This window comes from Maylandia zebra, linkage group LG3, assembly GCF_041146795.1.
Source record: "Maylandia zebra isolate NMK-2024a linkage group LG3, Mzebra_GT3a, whole genome shotgun sequence".
Lineage (NCBI taxonomy): Eukaryota > Metazoa > Chordata > Actinopteri > Cichliformes > Cichlidae > Maylandia > Maylandia zebra.
The window spans coordinates 24,119,765-24,138,784 of NC_135169.1; the positions used below are offsets into that span (position 1 = coordinate 24,119,765).

At 42.2% G+C, this 19,020-nt stretch overlaps 2 protein-coding genes across 2 annotated transcripts in view; both read right to left on the bottom strand.

The window, feature by feature from the left end:
* Nucleotides 1-19,020, bottom strand: part of LOC106675040 (uncharacterized) — an 80,827-nt gene that overhangs the window by 25,248 nt on the left and 36,559 nt on the right. The window lies entirely within an intron of this gene.
* On the bottom strand, nucleotides 8,723-12,790 carry LOC112433751 (uncharacterized). Its single transcript, XM_024801769.2, has 3 exons — nucleotides 12,377-12,790; nucleotides 11,650-11,727; nucleotides 8,723-10,872 (listed from the first exon to the last, which is right to left on the bottom strand). Exon 3 carries the CDS (start codon nucleotides 10,751-10,753, stop codon nucleotides 9,110-9,112), a length of 1,644 nt encoding a protein of 547 aa, XP_024657537.2. The 5' UTR covers nucleotides 10,754-10,872; nucleotides 11,650-11,727; nucleotides 12,377-12,790; the 3' UTR covers nucleotides 8,723-9,109.

The following is a 19,020-nucleotide window of genomic DNA, read 5'->3' on the forward strand; positions in this document are numbered from 1 at the left end:
AGACGAGGCTGATAAGCGAACTGAAGGGGATCCAGATGTGGTCTTACTATGGGTCGCAGCTGGTCCAGGATGAGCCTTTCCAGGGTCTTCATGATGTGGGAGGTCAGTGCCACGGGCCTGTAATCCTGGGGGCCACTGGGACGAGGCGTCTTTGGTACAGGGACGAGGCATGATGTCTTCCACATCACCGGGACCCTCTGCAGACTCAGACTCAGCATAAACAGTTTATGAAAGACTCCACACAGCTGGGGGGCACAGGCCTTGAGGACAAGGGGACTCACTCCGTCTGGTCCAGCAGACTTGCCTGAGTGAAGTCTCCTCATTTGCATCTCAACCTGGTATTGAGTGAAGGTGATGGGTGGGGGAGGGGTGTCAGGAATCTCACAGGAGGCAACATGTGAAGAGAGAGGCTGGCACAGTGGTGTGGCTCTGGATTCCAGGCTGACTACAGGTGAGGTTGTGGGGGTGGGAGCAGACACTGTGGTGTCGAATCTATTGAAAAACAGATTCAACTCGTCGGCTCTATTCTCACCTCCCTCAGCTCCCCTGCTGTTGGTTGGCCTGAATCCAGTGATGGTCTTCATGCCCCTCCACACCTCTCTCATGCTGTTCTGCTGGAGTTTCCACTCCAGCTTCCTCCTGTAATTGTCCTTAGCCTCTCTGATCTTGTCCTTTAGTAACACCTGGACCTTCCTCACCTCCTCTTTGTTGCCCCCTCTGAAAGCCCTCTTCTTGTTGTTGAGGAGGGCTTTGATGTCCTTAGTCACCCACGGCTTGTTATTTGGGTAACAATGAACAGTCTGAGCTGGAACAATGGAGTCGGTGCAGAAAGTTATGTAGTCTGTGATACACTCAGTAAGCCCATTGATGTCCTCGGCGTGAGGCTCACAGAGTGTTTCCCAGTCGGTCACCTCGAAACAGCCCTGTAGTTCTGCTAAGGCCTCCTCTGACCACCTCCTAACAGTCCTGGTGGTCACAGGTTCCCTCCTCACAATTGGCACATAGCGGGGGGTGAGGTGAATCAGGTTATGATCTGACCTACCAAGTGGGGGGAGGGAGGAGGAGCTGTATGCATCCTTGACGTTAGCATACAGTAAGTCTAAAGTTTTCTCTCCCCTGGTGGGACAGTCCACATATTGTTTGAATGTTGGTAGTGTATTGTCCAGTGATACATGGTTGAAGTCACCCGAGATCACAATAAAGGCACTCGGGTGCTGAGTCTGTAGCCGAGCTATGGCAGAGTGGATAGTGTCACATGCAGCTGTGGGGTTAGCAGAGGGGGGAACATAAACAGCCACCAAGATGACGTGAGAGAATTCCCTGGGTAAATAATACGGCCTGAGTCCAACAGCACACAGTTCAGTGTCCGGGCAACAAATCCTTTCTTTGATTGTTATGTTGGCAGGGTTACACCACCGGTTGTTAACTAAAACAGCAAGCCCACCTCCTTTACGCTTACCGCTAGCGATGCTGTCCCTGTCCGCCCGAACAGTGTGGAAGCCTTCCACGGAAGCATTCTCATCGGGAATGACCTGGTGCAGCCATGATTCGGTGAAACACATCAGGCTACACTCTCGGTATTCCCTCTGACTCCGTACCAGTGCTGAGAGCTCGTCGATTTTACTTGCCAACGATCGCACATTTCCCATCACGATAGACGGCAGACACGGTTTAAACCTCCTCCTCGCTTCGAGCCTCCGCTGTCTCACCGTCACCTTTTTTCTTCTCTTCTGTCCTTGACCTCTGCATCCCCGATGTGTTTTCCTCCAAATTTCAGCTGGTACTTCTGCGGGCACTTCTGCGGGCCTGGCCAGCGAGCCGGCCGGCATCAGGGCGATCAGCTGATCTCTGGAGTAAACAGTCCGTGCGTGTAGGAGATGTGCCGCGGTCCCGTTCCATGATAAAAGTAACAGTTCCACGGCCACCAGAAGAACAAAAACTCTCTCAATCCACATGATTGAGTAAGAGATAGACAACGGAGGAAAATACAAGTCAGAAAAAAAAAGAATACGTAAGAAAAAAGAGCTAAACTAAGAGAAAAGCAGGAGCGACTGTAACAGGCTGCACGCTGGTTGGCGCATGCGCACTATGTGTTATGTGTTTTCCTTACATTTTTTGCATTTATATTCTTGGTTGCTCTCTTTATATTTTGCACATGCAAAATGTGCCCATCTTTGGCAAGATTCACACTGCACCTGGAAAGGAAAAATAAATAGCTCATATTATGTTTGGTGAATACTATTAGTCAACATTTTAAACATGATTAGCAAGTAATGATACTAAGACTTATGTGTTTCTTTTGTTTTGTTTTGTTTTACCATTTCAATCATGCTGCGGTCAGCGTCATTTTTTTGGAATCATTCATCTTAGCAGTGGGATTTACATGAAAAGAGAAACAAATTAAGTTTGAGTGAAAATGTAAATTTTTTTGCACTCTCTGGTCAACTGACTCAGTGAATCAAATGACTCAAAACACCCGATTCACTTTGGTGAGTGACTCATTAAAACTCGATTCAGTAAAAAGAATCAAATTTACCATCACTAGAACCAGTAGTCCATGTCCGTTGCTATAACAGTAGTTCATGTTTAGAATAAAAGATCCCAGCTCACTGACTTAATAGGGGCAATAGTGTGCCTAAAATGTTACGTAATCTTGCTGATCGATCTTTTACTTTGTGGTAATCTTAGATGAGTAGCTTTATGGACAAAAACCACCAGGTCATTCAGTGTTCCCTTAGTGCTAATGTGTAAGAGATGTTGGTGTACTATAACTGAAGTAATGTTGTTAAGTCCTTAACGTCATATTATTTTATTGTCATGAATCTATTTTTATCTTTGTATGATACCTGATATATATGGAATATGGCTTAAGTAAACTAAAGCCTAAAATACTTAAGTAATTTAACATTATATAATTCACATATAAAACTAAGAATTGTAATTTTAAATGGTTTAAAAACATGTAGAATAGCATATGTAGGCAAGCATATTTCTCCTTTTTTTTATTTATTTATTTTTTATTAAGAAGCAAAGACAAGAAGGGGGGAAAAAGAAATAGGGCAGGGTTTGGTGGTTGAATCATCTGTCCCCACCAATGCCAAAACCTAATCTATGCCCTTGGATTGCAGAAAGTACTCTCTCTGTTCGTGTATTTAACCCTTTAAGACCTACCATAGAGCCAAGGCCGCCAGAGCTTATATTATATTTTTACATGCTGTGGAGCCATTTTTGGGAGCATTTCAAGTTGCTATACACCAATACAACCATTATAGCCCAGATTTTAATAATATGTATTCATTAAGTGCATAGTAATTACATAAATTGCAAAAAAGTGCAATAAACTACAAAAAAATTGAAAATCGTTTTTGCTTTTTTAATATATATTTGTAGTTAGAGAAATTTAGGAGGCTTATCCCTCAAAACTGTAAATACAAAAAAGTTGCACAAAATAGTTTCCCACCACAGGAAATTTATTTTGAGCGTCTTCATAGTTTTATTTTTGAAATACGCCAATTTTGATACACTGCAGGAAAAACGAAAATAAATATTATACTGCAAATTTGCAAAAAAGCAGCATATGCATCAAAATAAACTATTTCCAGCAGTGCAATATGAGTCCTAAGCATCCCAGAAACGACACAGAAAGTCATAAAGTCAAAGATAACTTTTAAAAAGACCAGTATAGGCCCTGAGGGTAAAAAAGACTACATTTCCGCGAAAATGACGTCACTTCCGGTTTCGGGCAGGTAATGGCGGAAATGCAAAAGTTCGCGCCGACGTCTATTCCAACGCAGGAAGTGTTATGAACAGCTGATCGGATCGGCAAAGCGTGTTTCTGGAATATTATGTTTTTGTTCCTGCAAGCGCTTTTTATGCAGTTTTTGCAAAGCTTTATGTGGAAGGAAACCGTGACCGAGGACAAGCTGATGGCATAAGATGTAAGTACAACTCCTCCGGTTTCATATGCAAAAAAAATTTTTGCGCTAGCTTACGTGGTTGCAGTGCTACTGGGATTTAAAAATAGTTACGCAAAACAGAGCGTGCCCGCTCCGATCGGCTCTAAAGGGTTAAGGGCTACAGCAGATGCAGCTGTTTTGGTGGGAAAGAAGCAGCCTTTGTGATTGGTGGATTCAAATTTAGCAGCTCCAGGCTGTTTGACTGACCTAGACACACAATGGCCAAACTCTTAAAAGCGCCAGTGTGTGTGTGTGTGTGTGTTTCGATGACGCAAATTTCGGATGATAACACCTACTTCTTTCTGGCAGAAATCATCATGCCCCTCCCATGTAATACCTGTAATCGAGAGTATAGAGTATGTCTGGGGAGTGTGAATGGGTGTATAGTGTTCATTTCTGTTTTTTCTCCATGTTGGGCGAGTGCTGAGTATTTGTATTTCTGTTAATAAGGGTGGGAATGTATGCTTTTGTCTGTGTGTGCCAGTTTGTCTATATCTATGAGTCAGGTCGAGTCCCCACCTCCGCCTAACTTGGAATATCTAGCCTACCTTCACCCACCTCACTACCTGCTGGTGGCCGATGCCCTCAGTCGTCGGTGAGTTGGTGGTTCTCTGCGTTCAGGGCTGAGCACTCGGGTGTTTATCCAGCTCACTCCTGATGGCTGCTTGGTGGGGCATGGCGCCTGTGGCCAGATCGGGCCCCTTCCGATGAGGTGGTGTTGCCTTGGGTCTCTGTGGCTCGGTCCACTCTGGTGCGACTTGCTACCGGCGGGCCCTGTGGGCTCGTCACTGCGGCCCTCTGTGGCTTCTGCACCGTGGTGCTGGGTGACCCCACATCTGCGGCTTTCCTCAGCTCTTTCAGGGAGGGTGGTGCGGTTGCCTCTCTGGTGGTCCTCCATTTGCACTGTGGATGTCCGGCCCTGGGTCTCCTCTGCGCCCGCTTCATGCTCTTGGGGGGTAGGGCTATGGCTCCCCAAACCCTCAAGCAGATCTTTGCATGGAGAAACCTTTTGAACTCAAGAGCGCTCATGTGCACAGTTGTACACAAGGGTGCTCACATACACTACAGTAGGTACCAAAAGTATTCAGATTTTCACTCTTTGTTATATTGCAGCCATTTGCTAAAATCATTTAAGTTCATTTTTTCCTCAATGTACACACAGCAACCCATAGTGACCGAAAAACACAGAATTGTTGACATTTCTCTAGATTTGTTAAAAAAGGAAAAACTTAAATATCACATGGCCCTAAGTATTCAGACCATTTGCTGTCACACTCATATATTTTACTAAGGTGCTGTCCATTTCTTCTGATCATCCTTGAGATGGTTCTACACCTTCATTTGAGTCCAGCTGTATTTGATTATAACCAACTGGTGTGGTTTTCCATAATGTTTAGTGAAAGAAGAGATCATGTCAGAATTTGCTTGTCTCATGTTAGCATTGTCATGATGGTACTGAATGTAAAATAGAACACATGACTCACAAACAGGGAAATAAACACAAACAGGAAGCTTTATTTTTGTGGCAAAAAATACTTTCAACTGCAGAAAAAATTAGAATCGTTTTTTTAAGGAGGCGTTCACGGAGCCATATCTTGACAAACACACACACACACACAGTTGCTCTTTGTTCACATATATGCTTGTTTAAGATATCACATGTTAATGAGACTATGCATATTCATGTGTGTAAATAATAAAAGCAGCCTGCAGGGGGAAGCAAGTTGAAGTGAGTTGGAGACAACTGCTTCCCTCTCGTGAGTGAAAACTTGAGCTCTGTGTGACCTCGTTTCTGAGTGAGTTTCTGTTTATCCAGCAGTATCAGGGGTAAAACTCTGACAGGGGCGACATGGGCGGTTGCCCAGGGTGGCGGCGGCATCACGGGCATCTCCCAAAAAAAAGTTGCTCGTACTCATACTGCCCAATCATCAGCCAGTGCATTTTGGAGATGGCATAGGCACCGATCAGTTTTCTGCCGTCCATTTTCTGCGAGTAAAGGTACCCTCTGTTTGCAAGGTGCACCTGCTGCTTGCGGCACAGAGAAGAGAGGGCGGGGCTGCGGGGGATTCTCTGGCTGGCTGGAGCAGCATCTAATAACCAACTTGCAAACTAAAACAAAATAAAAACAATCCAACAAACACGAAAACACCAGACATTGTGATACAGACTTATAATTTGCACCGATGTTTTTTCGAAATTCTATAAAGTGAGCGTGAGAGCCCTCGGTGTGCCTGCTTGCTGCTATGCTGAAGTCAAATTAAACTTTATTGTCATCTCCGCGATATACAGTACAGTATATAGAGAGACGAGACGACGAGGCTCCAATTACAGCACTGCAAGTAAACAAACAATAAAAATAAGAAAAGTAAGAAAATACATATACACTTTAGGACTAGTGGTAAAGGGATTAATGACAATTTAAAATTTTACAGTTTGATGATTTAAAGTCTCACACAACCTGTCGACAGAGGAGGGGGCCCTGCTGCTTCCAAATAGGGCACATTTCAATCATGATGTCGTAAATCCAATCCCATTATGTATTCATGATTTGAATCCTGGGTTGTGTGACATCCCAGAGAATGACTCGGCCTCTGCTCTGTGTGGAAAGGTTTTAGGAATATCACCAACTACAAGCCTAAAACCCCCCACTCCACTGATGACTTGCTCTTGGCCAACACCCTCAACGACTTTTACTGCCGTTTTGACGAGCCATCAGGCAGCCTTCACACCTCCAACGGCCCCAACAATAGAGACACTTTGGACACTCATTCCCCCACCTCTCCCCCCTCCATAGAGCCATCACCACCTTCAAACACTTCACCTACAACACCCCCCTCCTCACCCCACACAAAAGAGGATTTCACACCACCTCCTCCCACCACAACTCTTCATATTCATGAAGCAGGTGTGAGGAAGCAGTTTAAGAGTCTGAATGCTCGAAAAGCTCCCGGCCCAGACGGTGTGTCTCCTGCCACCCTCAGACACTGTGCAAACGAGCTGGCCCCAGTGTTTTCTGGCATTTTCAACTCCTCACTGCAGGCATGTCATGTGCCTGCCTGCTTCAAGTCCTCTACCATAATCCCTATCCCCAAGAAACCTAGGATCACTGGACTAAATGACTACAGACCCGTGGCTCTGACATCTGTGGTCATGAAGTCATTTGAGCGCCTGGTTCTCTCCTATCTCAAGATCCTTACGGCCCCCCTCCTGGACCCCCTGCAGTTTGCATACAGAGCCAACAGGTCTGTAGATGACGCCATCAACATGGCTCTACACTTCATCCTGCAGCATCTGGACTCCCCAGGAACCTACGCCAGGATCCTGTTTCAGCTCTGCCTTCAACACCATCCTTCCAGACCATCTCCAAGGCAAGCTTTCCCAGATGAATGTGCCTGATCCCATCTGCCGGTGGATCACTGACTTCCTGACGGACAGGAAGCAGCAAGTGAGGCTGGGAAAGAATGTCTTGGACTCCCGGACCATCAGCACCGGCTCCCCTCAGGGCTGTGTTCTTTCTCCCCTGCTCTTCTCCCTGTATACCAACTGCTGCACCTCCACCCACCAGTCTGTCAAGCTAATCAAGTTTGCAGATGACACCACCGTTATTGGACTCATCTCGGACGGGGACGAGTCTGCCTACAGGAGGGAGGTTGAACGTCTGGTGTCCTGGTGCAGCCACAACAACCTGGTGCTGAATGCCCAGAAGACAGTGGAGATTATTGTGGACTTCAGGAAGCACACAGCCCCACTCCCCACCATCATCCTGACTGACACCCCCATCTGTGGACTCATTCCGCTTCCTGGGTACCAACATCACCCAGGACCTGAAGTGGGAGCCCACCATCACCTCCGTCATCAAGAAAGCCCAGCAGAGGATGTACTTCCTGAGGCAGCTGAAGAAATTCAACCTGCCAACATGGACGATGATGCAATTCTACACTGCAATCATCGAGTCCATCCTCACCTCCTCCATCACTGTGTGGTACGCTGGAGCCACTATCAGGGACAAACAGAGACTGCAGCGTGTTGTGCGCTCTGCTGAGAAGGTGATTGGCTGCAGACTCCCATCTCTGCAGGACCTGTACACCTCCAGGACACTGGGGCGTGCAGCTCGGATCTCAGCTGACCCTTCTCACCCTGGACACAGTCTGTTTGACCTGCTCCCCTCAGGCAGGAGGCTCCGGTCCATCCGCACCAGAACCTCTCGCCATAAGAACAGTTTCTTCCCCTCTGCTGTTGGACACATGAACAATAACCGTATGACTGTTCCCACCACTAACACATGACCCTACGCTGTGTTCACTGCATCATTCCATGTTTGGCACTGATCACCACCTGCACTCATGTATATATCATGTATCTATCTATCTACTTAGCACTTTTAATTCTTATTTTTATTTTCATGTCTATTTAAGCGTAATTTATGACAGTATGTTTGCACTGAAGCACTGCAGCAATTTCCTAATGTTGCAAACCTGCTCAACATTTGGCAATAAAACCCTTTCTGATTCTGATTCAGAAATTAACCCTAGACAAAGTGAATCTGTGAACTAAGGTGTAGGTCTATTAAGTTATGTTGTGGTGATCCTCGAGTTGGAGGATGGGTGTTCATATTGGAGTACAAAAGTAAAACCAATGGAAGATGGACAAGAAAAGTTCAAAGCCATCAGGTCCTAAGTTTAGGAAAAAAGATTAAAGAAGAGGAGGAAAAACGAGCAAAAGAGACAAGTAAGCAGACTTGTCATTGGAAAATAGCAGGTCATGAATCCTGAAACAATCAGAATACTTTATTAATCCTTAAGGAAATTATATGGATTACAGTTATTCCAAGAGAAATTCTAATAATAGCAACAGTGACAGACTAAACTCCAAACAACACATTCTGTTACAGATTTTACACATTTAGGAAATAGCACTAATATATAAAGATCAATCAATTATAAATATCAAGGATTAAAAGAGTGGATAATAAATAAATATCAAGAAAATTGACAAGAATATTACAGAGTAGAAAAGGGCTTATGTAAAAAGGATGTAACTATTGCATATATATACACACACACACACACACACACACACACACACACATATATATATATATATATATATATATATATATATATATATATATATATATATATATATAATTAATATTAATTAACTCCAGTGTGGATTAGTTGATGATTTTTGAATGCATCCATGCAACCAAAACCCTTTCCACACTGACAACAGACAAATGGTTTAATGCCAGTGTGGATGGCCTGATGTTCTTTCAAGGAACTCATGCAGCTAAAAGATTTTCCACACTGATCACAGGTGAATGGTTTAACACCAATGTGGAGGAGCTGATGTTTTCTTAAGTTTCTACGCCGATTAAAAGATTTTCCACACTGATCACAGCTGAATGGTTTAATTCCAGTGTGGATGAGCTGATGTTCTTTTAAAGTTTTACTCTGAGTAAAAGCCTTTCCACAATGACCACAGACAAATGATTTAATTCCAGTGTGGATGAGAAGATGATCTTTTAAGCTTTTGCTGTGAGTAAAAGACTTTCCACACAGATCACAGGTGAATGGTTTATCTGTAGTATGGATGAGCTGATGTTCTTTTAACCAGTTACCATGAGCAAAAAACTTTCCACACAGATCACAGCTAAATGGTTTTAATCCAGTGTGGATGAGTTGATGTTTTTTTAAGTTGCCATTTTCAGTAAAAGACTTTCCACACTGATCACAGCTAAATGGTTTTAATCCAGTGTGTATGAGTTGATGTTTTTTTAAGCTGCTATTCTGTGTGAAAGTCCTTCCACACTGATCGCAGCTGAATGGTTTAATGCCAGTGTGGATGAGCTGATGTTGTTTTAACTTGCCATTCTCAGTGAAACACTTTCCACACTGAGCACAGAGGAATGGTTTATCTGCAGCATGGACGAGGTGATGTTCTTTTAAGCCATTACTCGGAGAAAAAGACTTTCCACACTGATCACAGCTAAATGCTTTTAATCCAGTGTGGATGAGCTGATGTTGTTTTAAGTTGCCATTTTCAGTAAAAGTCTTTCCACACTGATCACAGCTAAATGCTTTTAATCCAGTGTGGATGAGCTTATGTCTTTTTAAATGTCCATTTTCAGTAAAAGCCTTTCCACACTGATCACAGCTAAATGCTTTTAATCCAGTGTGGATGAGCTGATGTTTTTTTAAGCTGCCACTCTGAGTGAAAGTCTTTCCACACTGATCACAGCTGAATGGTTTAAATCCAGTGTGAGCGAGCTGATGTTTTTTTAAGCTGCCATTCTGAGTAAAAGCCATTCCACACTGATCACAGCTAAATGCTTTTAATCCAGTGTGAATGAGCAGATGTTTATTTAAGCTGCCACTCTGAGTGAAAGTCTTTCCACACTGATCACAGCTGAATGGTTTAATGCCAGTGTGGACGAGCTGATGTCTTTTTAAGTTGCTATTCACAGTGAAAGTCTTTCCACACTGATCACAGCTGAATGGTTTTAATCCAGTGTGGAGAAGCTGGTGTTTTTTTAACTTGCTATTTTGGTTGAAAGCCTGTCCACACTGATCACAGCTGAATGGTTTAATACCAGTGTGGACGAGCTGATGTCTTTTTAAGTTGCTATTGTCAGAAAAAGACATTCCACACTGATCACAGCTGAATGGTTTAATGCCAGTGTGGAGAAGCTGGTGTTGTTTTAAGCTGCTATTATGAGTAAAAGCCTTTCCACACTGATTGCACGTGAAGCTTCTGTCTCCACTGTCAATGCGCTGGCGTCTTCTGGCCTTCTTCATAGTGATGAAAGTCTTCTCCACAGGGATCACAAGTCGTTCATCTGTACTTGCTGGTATTGGTTGGTTTTTGTTGAGGTCATAAATTTGGAGAGGTTTCAGCACACTTCCCCTTCTTTTGCCTATGATGACAAAGAACTAAAACAGTGACATGCACTTCACAAAACCTATTTAGTGTACATATACATACATATATCTATACATACATACATACATACATACAAAAACACACACACACCTAGTGTGAAAATTAGTAATTAATACAAGGGATGGCTATTTTAAAGAATCTATGCCCGACAATATTTTCACGGACCGGCCTTTAAGGTGTCGCGGATAAACGAGGGAGGGGCTAATAATCGGCTCAGTCATTTTTAATGATCGTTGCCCAGATCGTAATCGTGATTAAAATTCGATTAATTGAGCAGCCCTAGGTGTACTTATAAGTTCTTCCAGGGAGTCAAACTTCTCTGGTTTGTTGCCTTCATTTTCAGAGCAGCCAAAGTGTGCAGAGGATGTAATACTATTTACAAAATACGCTATCAGAGGGAATAAAGCACAACTGTGTATCAGCTGTGAAAAATGTATCATGTGCAACACTAGAACATATTAATAGATACTTTATTATACAACATGTAGAGTGTGTAAAGGTTACAAAAAATCCAGGACCAAAAACTGATCCTTGAGAAGCTTATTTTCGGGAGGGTTAAAAACGGCTAATTTCATCCATCCATTGATTTAATGTAAGCAGGTTGAGAACATTATTTTTCTTCAGCAGTGATTTGTCTCTCATTTGGGATAAACAAGCAAAATGTCACTGTGTACAGAATTAGATGTTATTATTATTAAAATAACAACCAATTAATGTCTGTAGAATAATGTTGGCGATTTTTCTTTGTCACCTTCAGTGAAGAACCAATGTTTCTGACTACAGGTGCTGAGATGCTCCTCCTGCAGACTCTTCGCCTGCTGCCAGTCACCTGTGACAGCAAAAAGATTTTTATATTTAAGCCAGTTAAATTTATTGTATTATTGTAGGGCACTACTGCAGACCATTGTATTGTGTAGCATTATTTTGCCTCGTAGGTTCAGCACCAATATCAGAATCAGAAAAACCTTATTAATCCCAGAGGAAAACTAAGTTGTCATAGCAGGAAATATACAACAAACAACATGCACTCACTGAGTGCAGAAACAGAGTTATGATGGATAAATATTATATAAAAAGAGAAATATAGAGATATCGCAGGAACAAAAAGAAATTGGGGGGGGGGGGGGGGGGGGGGGGGGGGTGTTTACGAAGACAGCTGCTACGACAGCCTGCCGCTAGATCAGCGCCATCTTAAAAGACACATTACTGGTTGGTGATTCTTTTATTAAATGTTGAGTCTGTTGTATTCTATCCACCTCATCAAATCATAATACTCAGTACAACATCTTCATTTGAAGGAAAACAAATAGCTGAACACAAATGATTAAAAATATAAGGTCCTAAACTGCTGGAAGCTCCAAGCAGACAAAATGACAGGGGCTGAACAGAACGTACAGCCGTAAACAAAATTAGCTAAGAGAGAGAAACCCTGTAGACAGTTATTGATTTAGTAAGCTATATAATTATAATGTACTCACTCTGGATCTCCTCTCAGAATAACCCGAACTAAAGATCCCCCAGCGGAGGAGGCCGGTTTTGTAGTTGGACTAGGAGAGAGACCAAGCTGTCCGAGCTACGAGACCCTATATCTTTCCAATCACGCATGAGAAACATAAACGTGATCTGCCGGAGACCAGAAGGGCAGCAGTAAGAAAGCTCAGCACAGTCACACTATATTTGTCACACCACAAAAGTCTCCGTCGTAGATAACAAGTATGATGACTGTGGCTATAATCATTACTCGGTAAGTCTACTTTCCGCTGTGTGCACGCGCAGTACTTCGTCTTCTTCTTTGTGGTTTGTCGGCGGTTGGCAATAACGACTCATTACCGCCACCAACTGGCAGTGATGTGTCCTGTGTGTCAAAGCTTCGAAGCGTGTGTCGGCTAATCTTGGGGGAGTTTTTGTAAAGCGCGTATCGAGGCTTTCTTTGATTACGTATGCAGTGACGTTCAAGGCCTCGCGGGCAGCCCGTACCATGTGACTGATTCAGGAACTGGCTCGCCGGTTCGCGCCAGATTCGAAATAAAATTGGCATCAAAACACAGCTGATTTCCCCCATCACATTGTGTTGTGGAATTAGATTACGTACGTGCTACATAGATACTTGAGCATTTCATCGTTGATAAAACCAGCAAGGTAGAGATTTTTTTAATCTCCTCTCTCCTTATCTCATCTGTTCTTATAAAGTATGCACACAGTAATACATATCCCAAATGATAAGTACCATAATATGAATAAACAACACTACAGATCCTATAATCTCATTTCTGTCTTTTAGTTTATTAAAAAGTGAAGCGCCACACGCTAGTTTGTCTCATTATCCAGAAGTACATAAGCATAATTATGCAGTTACACAATCATACCAAAACTCTGTCCTGATAGTTTCAATCAATCAATCAATCAATCAATCAATCAATCAATCAATCAATCAATCTTTATTTATAAAGCACTTTTCATACAGAAAAAATGTAGCACAAAGTGCTTTACATAGTTAAAAGCAGCCCACCCCACCCTCCAACTCACTCCCCACACTCTCAATACACATATATCCCCCCACCCCCACCCACACACACATACACACACGCGCACACTTAAAGAGTAAAAATTGGGCTGGGCTCGCATGAGCCAAGTGAGGAAACATTATAACAGGGAGCCGTCTGCACCGGGAGCCGGTCACAGACCGTAGCCTCCAGGCTGGGCACACAGCCGGAGGGAGGCCAAGGAGCCCCCCAACCAGGCTGAGAGGACCCCAGAGACCCAGCAGCCACGGTCAATAACAGCCCCGGTGCAGAGAGCGCCCTCCGAGGAAACACTGGAGATATGACGCAATACGATATATACAGGGTAAAATGATAAAATAAATAAGAACAGGATACAATATAAATATAAATATAAATAGAGTAAGAAGATTAAAAAATGAATAAGAATAAAATCAAAAAATATTAGGTAAATCCTAAATTAATAATAGAATAACAGGATAGAATAAATAAGCATAAAAAATAAATAAACGCTAAGTAAAAGCTAAATTAAAAAGGTGGGTCTTGAGCCTGTTCTTAAAAACATGTACGTTCTCTGCGGCCCTGAGCTCCTCCGGCAGGCTGTTCCACAGACGAGGACCATACCACTGAAAAGCTGCCTCTCCGTGAGTATGTGTCCTGACTTTAGGGACAATCAAAAGGCCAGTACCAGAGGACCTCAGGGTCCGCGAGGGTTCGTATGGTAAAAGCAGATCTGAGAGATAAGAAGGCCCAAGACCATTAAGACATTTAAAAACCAATAAAAGAACTTTAAAATCGATCCTGAAACACACGGGGAGCCAGTGCAGCGATTCTAAAACCGGTGTAATGTGGGCCCGCCCTCTCGTCTTCGTCAGCACACGAGCTGCCGAGTTTTGCAAGAGTTGTAAATTTGAAATATTCTTCTTAGGAAGACCAGAGAGCAGGGCATTACAGTAATCAATGCGACTGGTAATAAAAGCATGCATCAGCATCTCCGTGTTGGCCCGAGAGAGAATAGGGCGGACTCTGGCTATATTTTTTAGATGATAAAATCCAATTTTGGTTACATGTTTAACATGTGGGATAAAACCAAGCTCAGAGTCAAAAATAACACCCAGGTTTTTCACTTGTAGCGAAGGACATAGTGAAAATGCCTCTAATTTAGACAAGAGTTTCTCTCTCTGAGCCTCAGGACCGACAATTAAAACTTCAGTTTTGTCCTGGTTAAGCTGTAAAAAGTTTTCTGCCATCCAAGATCTTATATCCAAGATACAGTTAAAAAGGGCATCCATTGGTCTGGTGTCATCAGGAGACACGGAGATGTACAGCTGCGTGTCATCAGCGTAACTGTGGAAGTTCACTTCATGCCTCCTGATGACACTGCCGAGAGGCAGCATATACAATATATATATATATATATATATATATATATATATATATATATATATATATATATATATATATATATATTAGGGGTGCAACGATACACAAAATTCACGGTTCGGTTCGATACTTTGGTGTCACGGTTCAATATTTTTTCGATACAAAAAAAAATGTTCATGCCTTTTTAATTTGTCATTTATTAAAATTATAAATATATATTTTAACTCAAAAGTACAGTTTTTAAATTTAACCCTAACCCTTGTGCGTGTTTTTTATTTTGACAGCGAATGCGCACCTGCGGACCACTTATGTGCAGCCCTGGTTATTTAGCTCGTCATATTGCAGCCACAGAAATTATTTTGTCCATGAAACCATAAAGCTGCACTTTCTTTTTGCCTTATACTCTGATTTGTCATAACTTCTCCGTTTTGTGGTAAGCTTTTCTTTGGCTGTCACTTCTTCACCCTGACCTGTCTTATTTGGCTCAGCAGAACTAAAATATAAATCCTGCTGCTTTTACACACGCACTCACATAACGGTCAGCGATTCTCTGCGCGATCAACCTCTCACATGTTTAAGCTTGCTGCGGGAGATTTCACTTGTCATGTTTGCATAGTAAGCTAACGATTAATAAGACGATGTCAGAGGAATTGGTGCACAAATTATCATCACTCACAGATCAGTGCTGTCGCTCTCTATACACAGTTCGCACGATTGCAAAGTGAAAGCAAAAAAACAAGCGCAAATTCAAACGCGATTTCAATATGTCACATATTGACAGTGGCTCACCGATGCCAATGACATAATTACCCAGCTACATTTCTGAAAGAATGCAAAAGCATTGACATATATTTTTCCTTCCTACAATAGCCCGACGGGCAGGGAAGAGATAGATTTTGGTAGCCCGACTGAAAAAATCGCTAGCCCCGGGACGTCGGGCTAGCGATATTGCGAGCCCTGTATCTGATTGAGGAATCACTCATCTTTGGAAAAGAGAGTTTATTACAGAGAAATGGCTCTTTCCAAAATAAAAGCTATACTATCCGCTTCTTCTGGGCTATATTCTCAGCAGCATAAGGAGAATCATGTGCTAACAGCTGTCTAAATGACTCGGCTAAAGTTAGTAGCATGCTTGTTGCTTTTGTCTTTGCACTAGGATGATGTCGGCGTAAATGTGCAGTCATATTCGTTGTGTTCCCACTAGTGCTTTCAGGTTAATCTCATTGAAATGACCTTAACGCCACAACACGGCAAATCTCCGTTAACGATCTACCGCCGATCGCCCCGTGCATGGGGCTAGACGGCCAACACGTTAACGAGCTAACTGCGCTAACACACTAGTTCCCACCCATGTAATTGAGCATTGCATGGCACATCCAACATACTGTTTTACTTTAGTCCATGACTCGCTTACCTTCAGGGTCATACGTCACATGAAAACCAAAATAATTCCAAACGCCAGATCTGAATGAGGGTGGGGGAGGTCCATGTTGCAAGGAGAGCTTAACTTCTGTCTTGCTAGCTTGCCCTGCGATCTTCCTTCTGACTATGCTGTCTATGTTGAGCGCTCAGTGGATCTGCGCTCGACAGTGCAGCCTAGGCGGAGTAGTCGAACGCAGATTCACTGAGCGCTCAACACAGACAGCATCGTCAGAAGGAAAGTTGATAAAATAAATTACAAATGTTGTATTGTTCGATACATATGCGTACCGAACCGAAAGCACTGTATCGAACGGTTCAATATCGATACGAATATCGTTGCACCCCTAATATATATACATACAAAAATATATATACACACATACACATATATACACACACATACAAATATATATATATACATATATACATACACATACAAATATATATATATATATATATATATATACATATATATATATACATATATATATATATATATATTAGGGGTGCAACGATATTCGTATCGATATTGAACCGTTCGATACAGTGCTTTCGGTTCGGTACGCATACGTATCGAACAATACAATTTTTTTCAATTTTTTTTTTTTTTTTTTTGTGTCCCGTTTGGATCTATAGCCATCAGAATTGTTGTCTTGAGGCCAAGAAAGATGCCAAGAGGATTTATTTTAAGTGGATCATCATATTGGTCCATTTGATTGACCTTTATTATAATTATGAATTTATTTTATTTTCAGTTGCAAACGGGACAGACATGACTGTGGGATAGGACAGGGGGAAAGAATGAAAGAAAGAGGGGGAGAGAAAGAAAGAAAACCAAAGGGGAGAAAAAAAAAAGAATAATACAAAATTTATTTTATCAACTTTCCTTCTGACGATGCTGTCTGTGTTGAGTGCTCAGTGAATCTGCATTTGACTACTCCGCCTAGGCTCGAGAGTGCAGCCTAGGCGGAGTAGTCGAACGCAGATTCACTGAGCACTCAACACAGACAGCATGGTCAGAAGGAAGAGCGCAGGGCAAGCTAGCGAGACAGAAGTGGACCTCCCCACCCTCATTCAGATCTGGCGTTTGGAATTATTTTGGTTTTCATGTGACGTATGACCCTGAAGGTAAGCGAGTCATGGACTAAAGTAAAACAGTATGTTGGATGTGCCATGCAATGCTCAATTACATGGGTGGGAGCTAGTGTGTTAGCGCAGTTAGCTCGTTAACGTGGCCGTCTAGCCCCTCTGTATAGGGTAGCTCGTTAACGGAGATTTGCCGTGTTGTGGCGTTAAGGTTATTTCAACGAGATTAACCTGAAAGCACTAGTGGGAACACAACGAATATGACTGCACATTTACACCGACATCATCCTAGTGCAAAGACAAAAACAACCAGCATGCATGCTACAAACTTTAGCCGAGTCATTTAGACAGCTGTTAGCACAGGATTCTCCTTATGGAGACCTGATATGTTTAATATGCTGCTGAGAATATAGCCCAGAAGAAGCGGATAGTATAGCTTTTATTTTGGAAAGAGACATTTCTCTGTAATAAACTCTCTTTTCCAAAGATGAGTGATTCCTCAATCAGATACAGGGCTCGCAATATCGCTAGCCCGACGTCCCGGGGCTATCTCTGCCCTGCCTGTCGGGCTATTGTAGGAAGGAAAAATATATGTCAATGCTTTTGCATTCTTTCAGAAATGTAGCTGGGTAATTATGTCATTGGGTGAGCCACTGTCAATATGTGACATATTGAAATCGTGTTTGAATTTGCGCTTGTTTTTTTGCTTTCACTTTGCAATCGCGCGAACTGTGTATAGAGAGCGACAGCACTGATCTGTGAGTGATGATAATTTGTGCACCAATTCCTCTGACATCGTCTTATTAATTGTTAGCTTACTATGCAAACATGACAAGTGAAATCTCCCGCAGCTTAAACATGTGAGAGGTTGATCGCGCAGAGAATCGCTGAGCTTATGTGAGTGCGGCAGGATATATATTTCACTACGATGACCTGGATGACTGAGAACCTTCACAGACAGATATATATTTTAGTTCTGCTGAGCCAAATAAGACAGGTCAGGGTGAAGAAGTGACAGCCAAAGAAAAGCTTACCACAAAACGGAGAAGTTATGACAAATCAGAGTATAAGGCAAAAAGAAAGTGCAGCTTTATGGTTTCATGGACAAAATAATTTCTGTGGCTGCAATATGACGAGCTAAAAAACAACACGCACAAGGGTTAGGGTTAAATTTAAAAACTGTACTTTTGTGTTAAAATATATATTTATAATTTTAATAAATGACAAATTAAAAAGGCATGAACATTTTTTTGTATCGAAAAAATATCGAACCGTGACACCAAAGTATCGAACCGAACCGAACCGTGAATTTTGTGTATCGTTGCACCCCTAATATATATATATATATATATATATATATATATATATATATATACATACTAGAGATGGCATGATACCACTTTTTTGTGTCCGATACCGATACCGATATCATAAATTTGGATATCTGCCGATACCGATATGAATCCGATAGTGTTTTTTAATCAACAAAACTGTTTTTTTTTAATATCTTGCTGCATTTTGTATAAGTTCATACTCAAGTTTAAAACAACAACTACACTAAAGCTATTCTGTTATACCTGTATGCAAAAAAAAAAAAAAAAATTCATAGTTCAGCAATACTGATCAATCTAATAAACTTAAACCTACACCATCCTCCCTATTCTGGTATTTTAAAGAGTACTTAGCGTAAATATTAAGCAACCTAACTAATAGGGTACCAACTCCCAGCA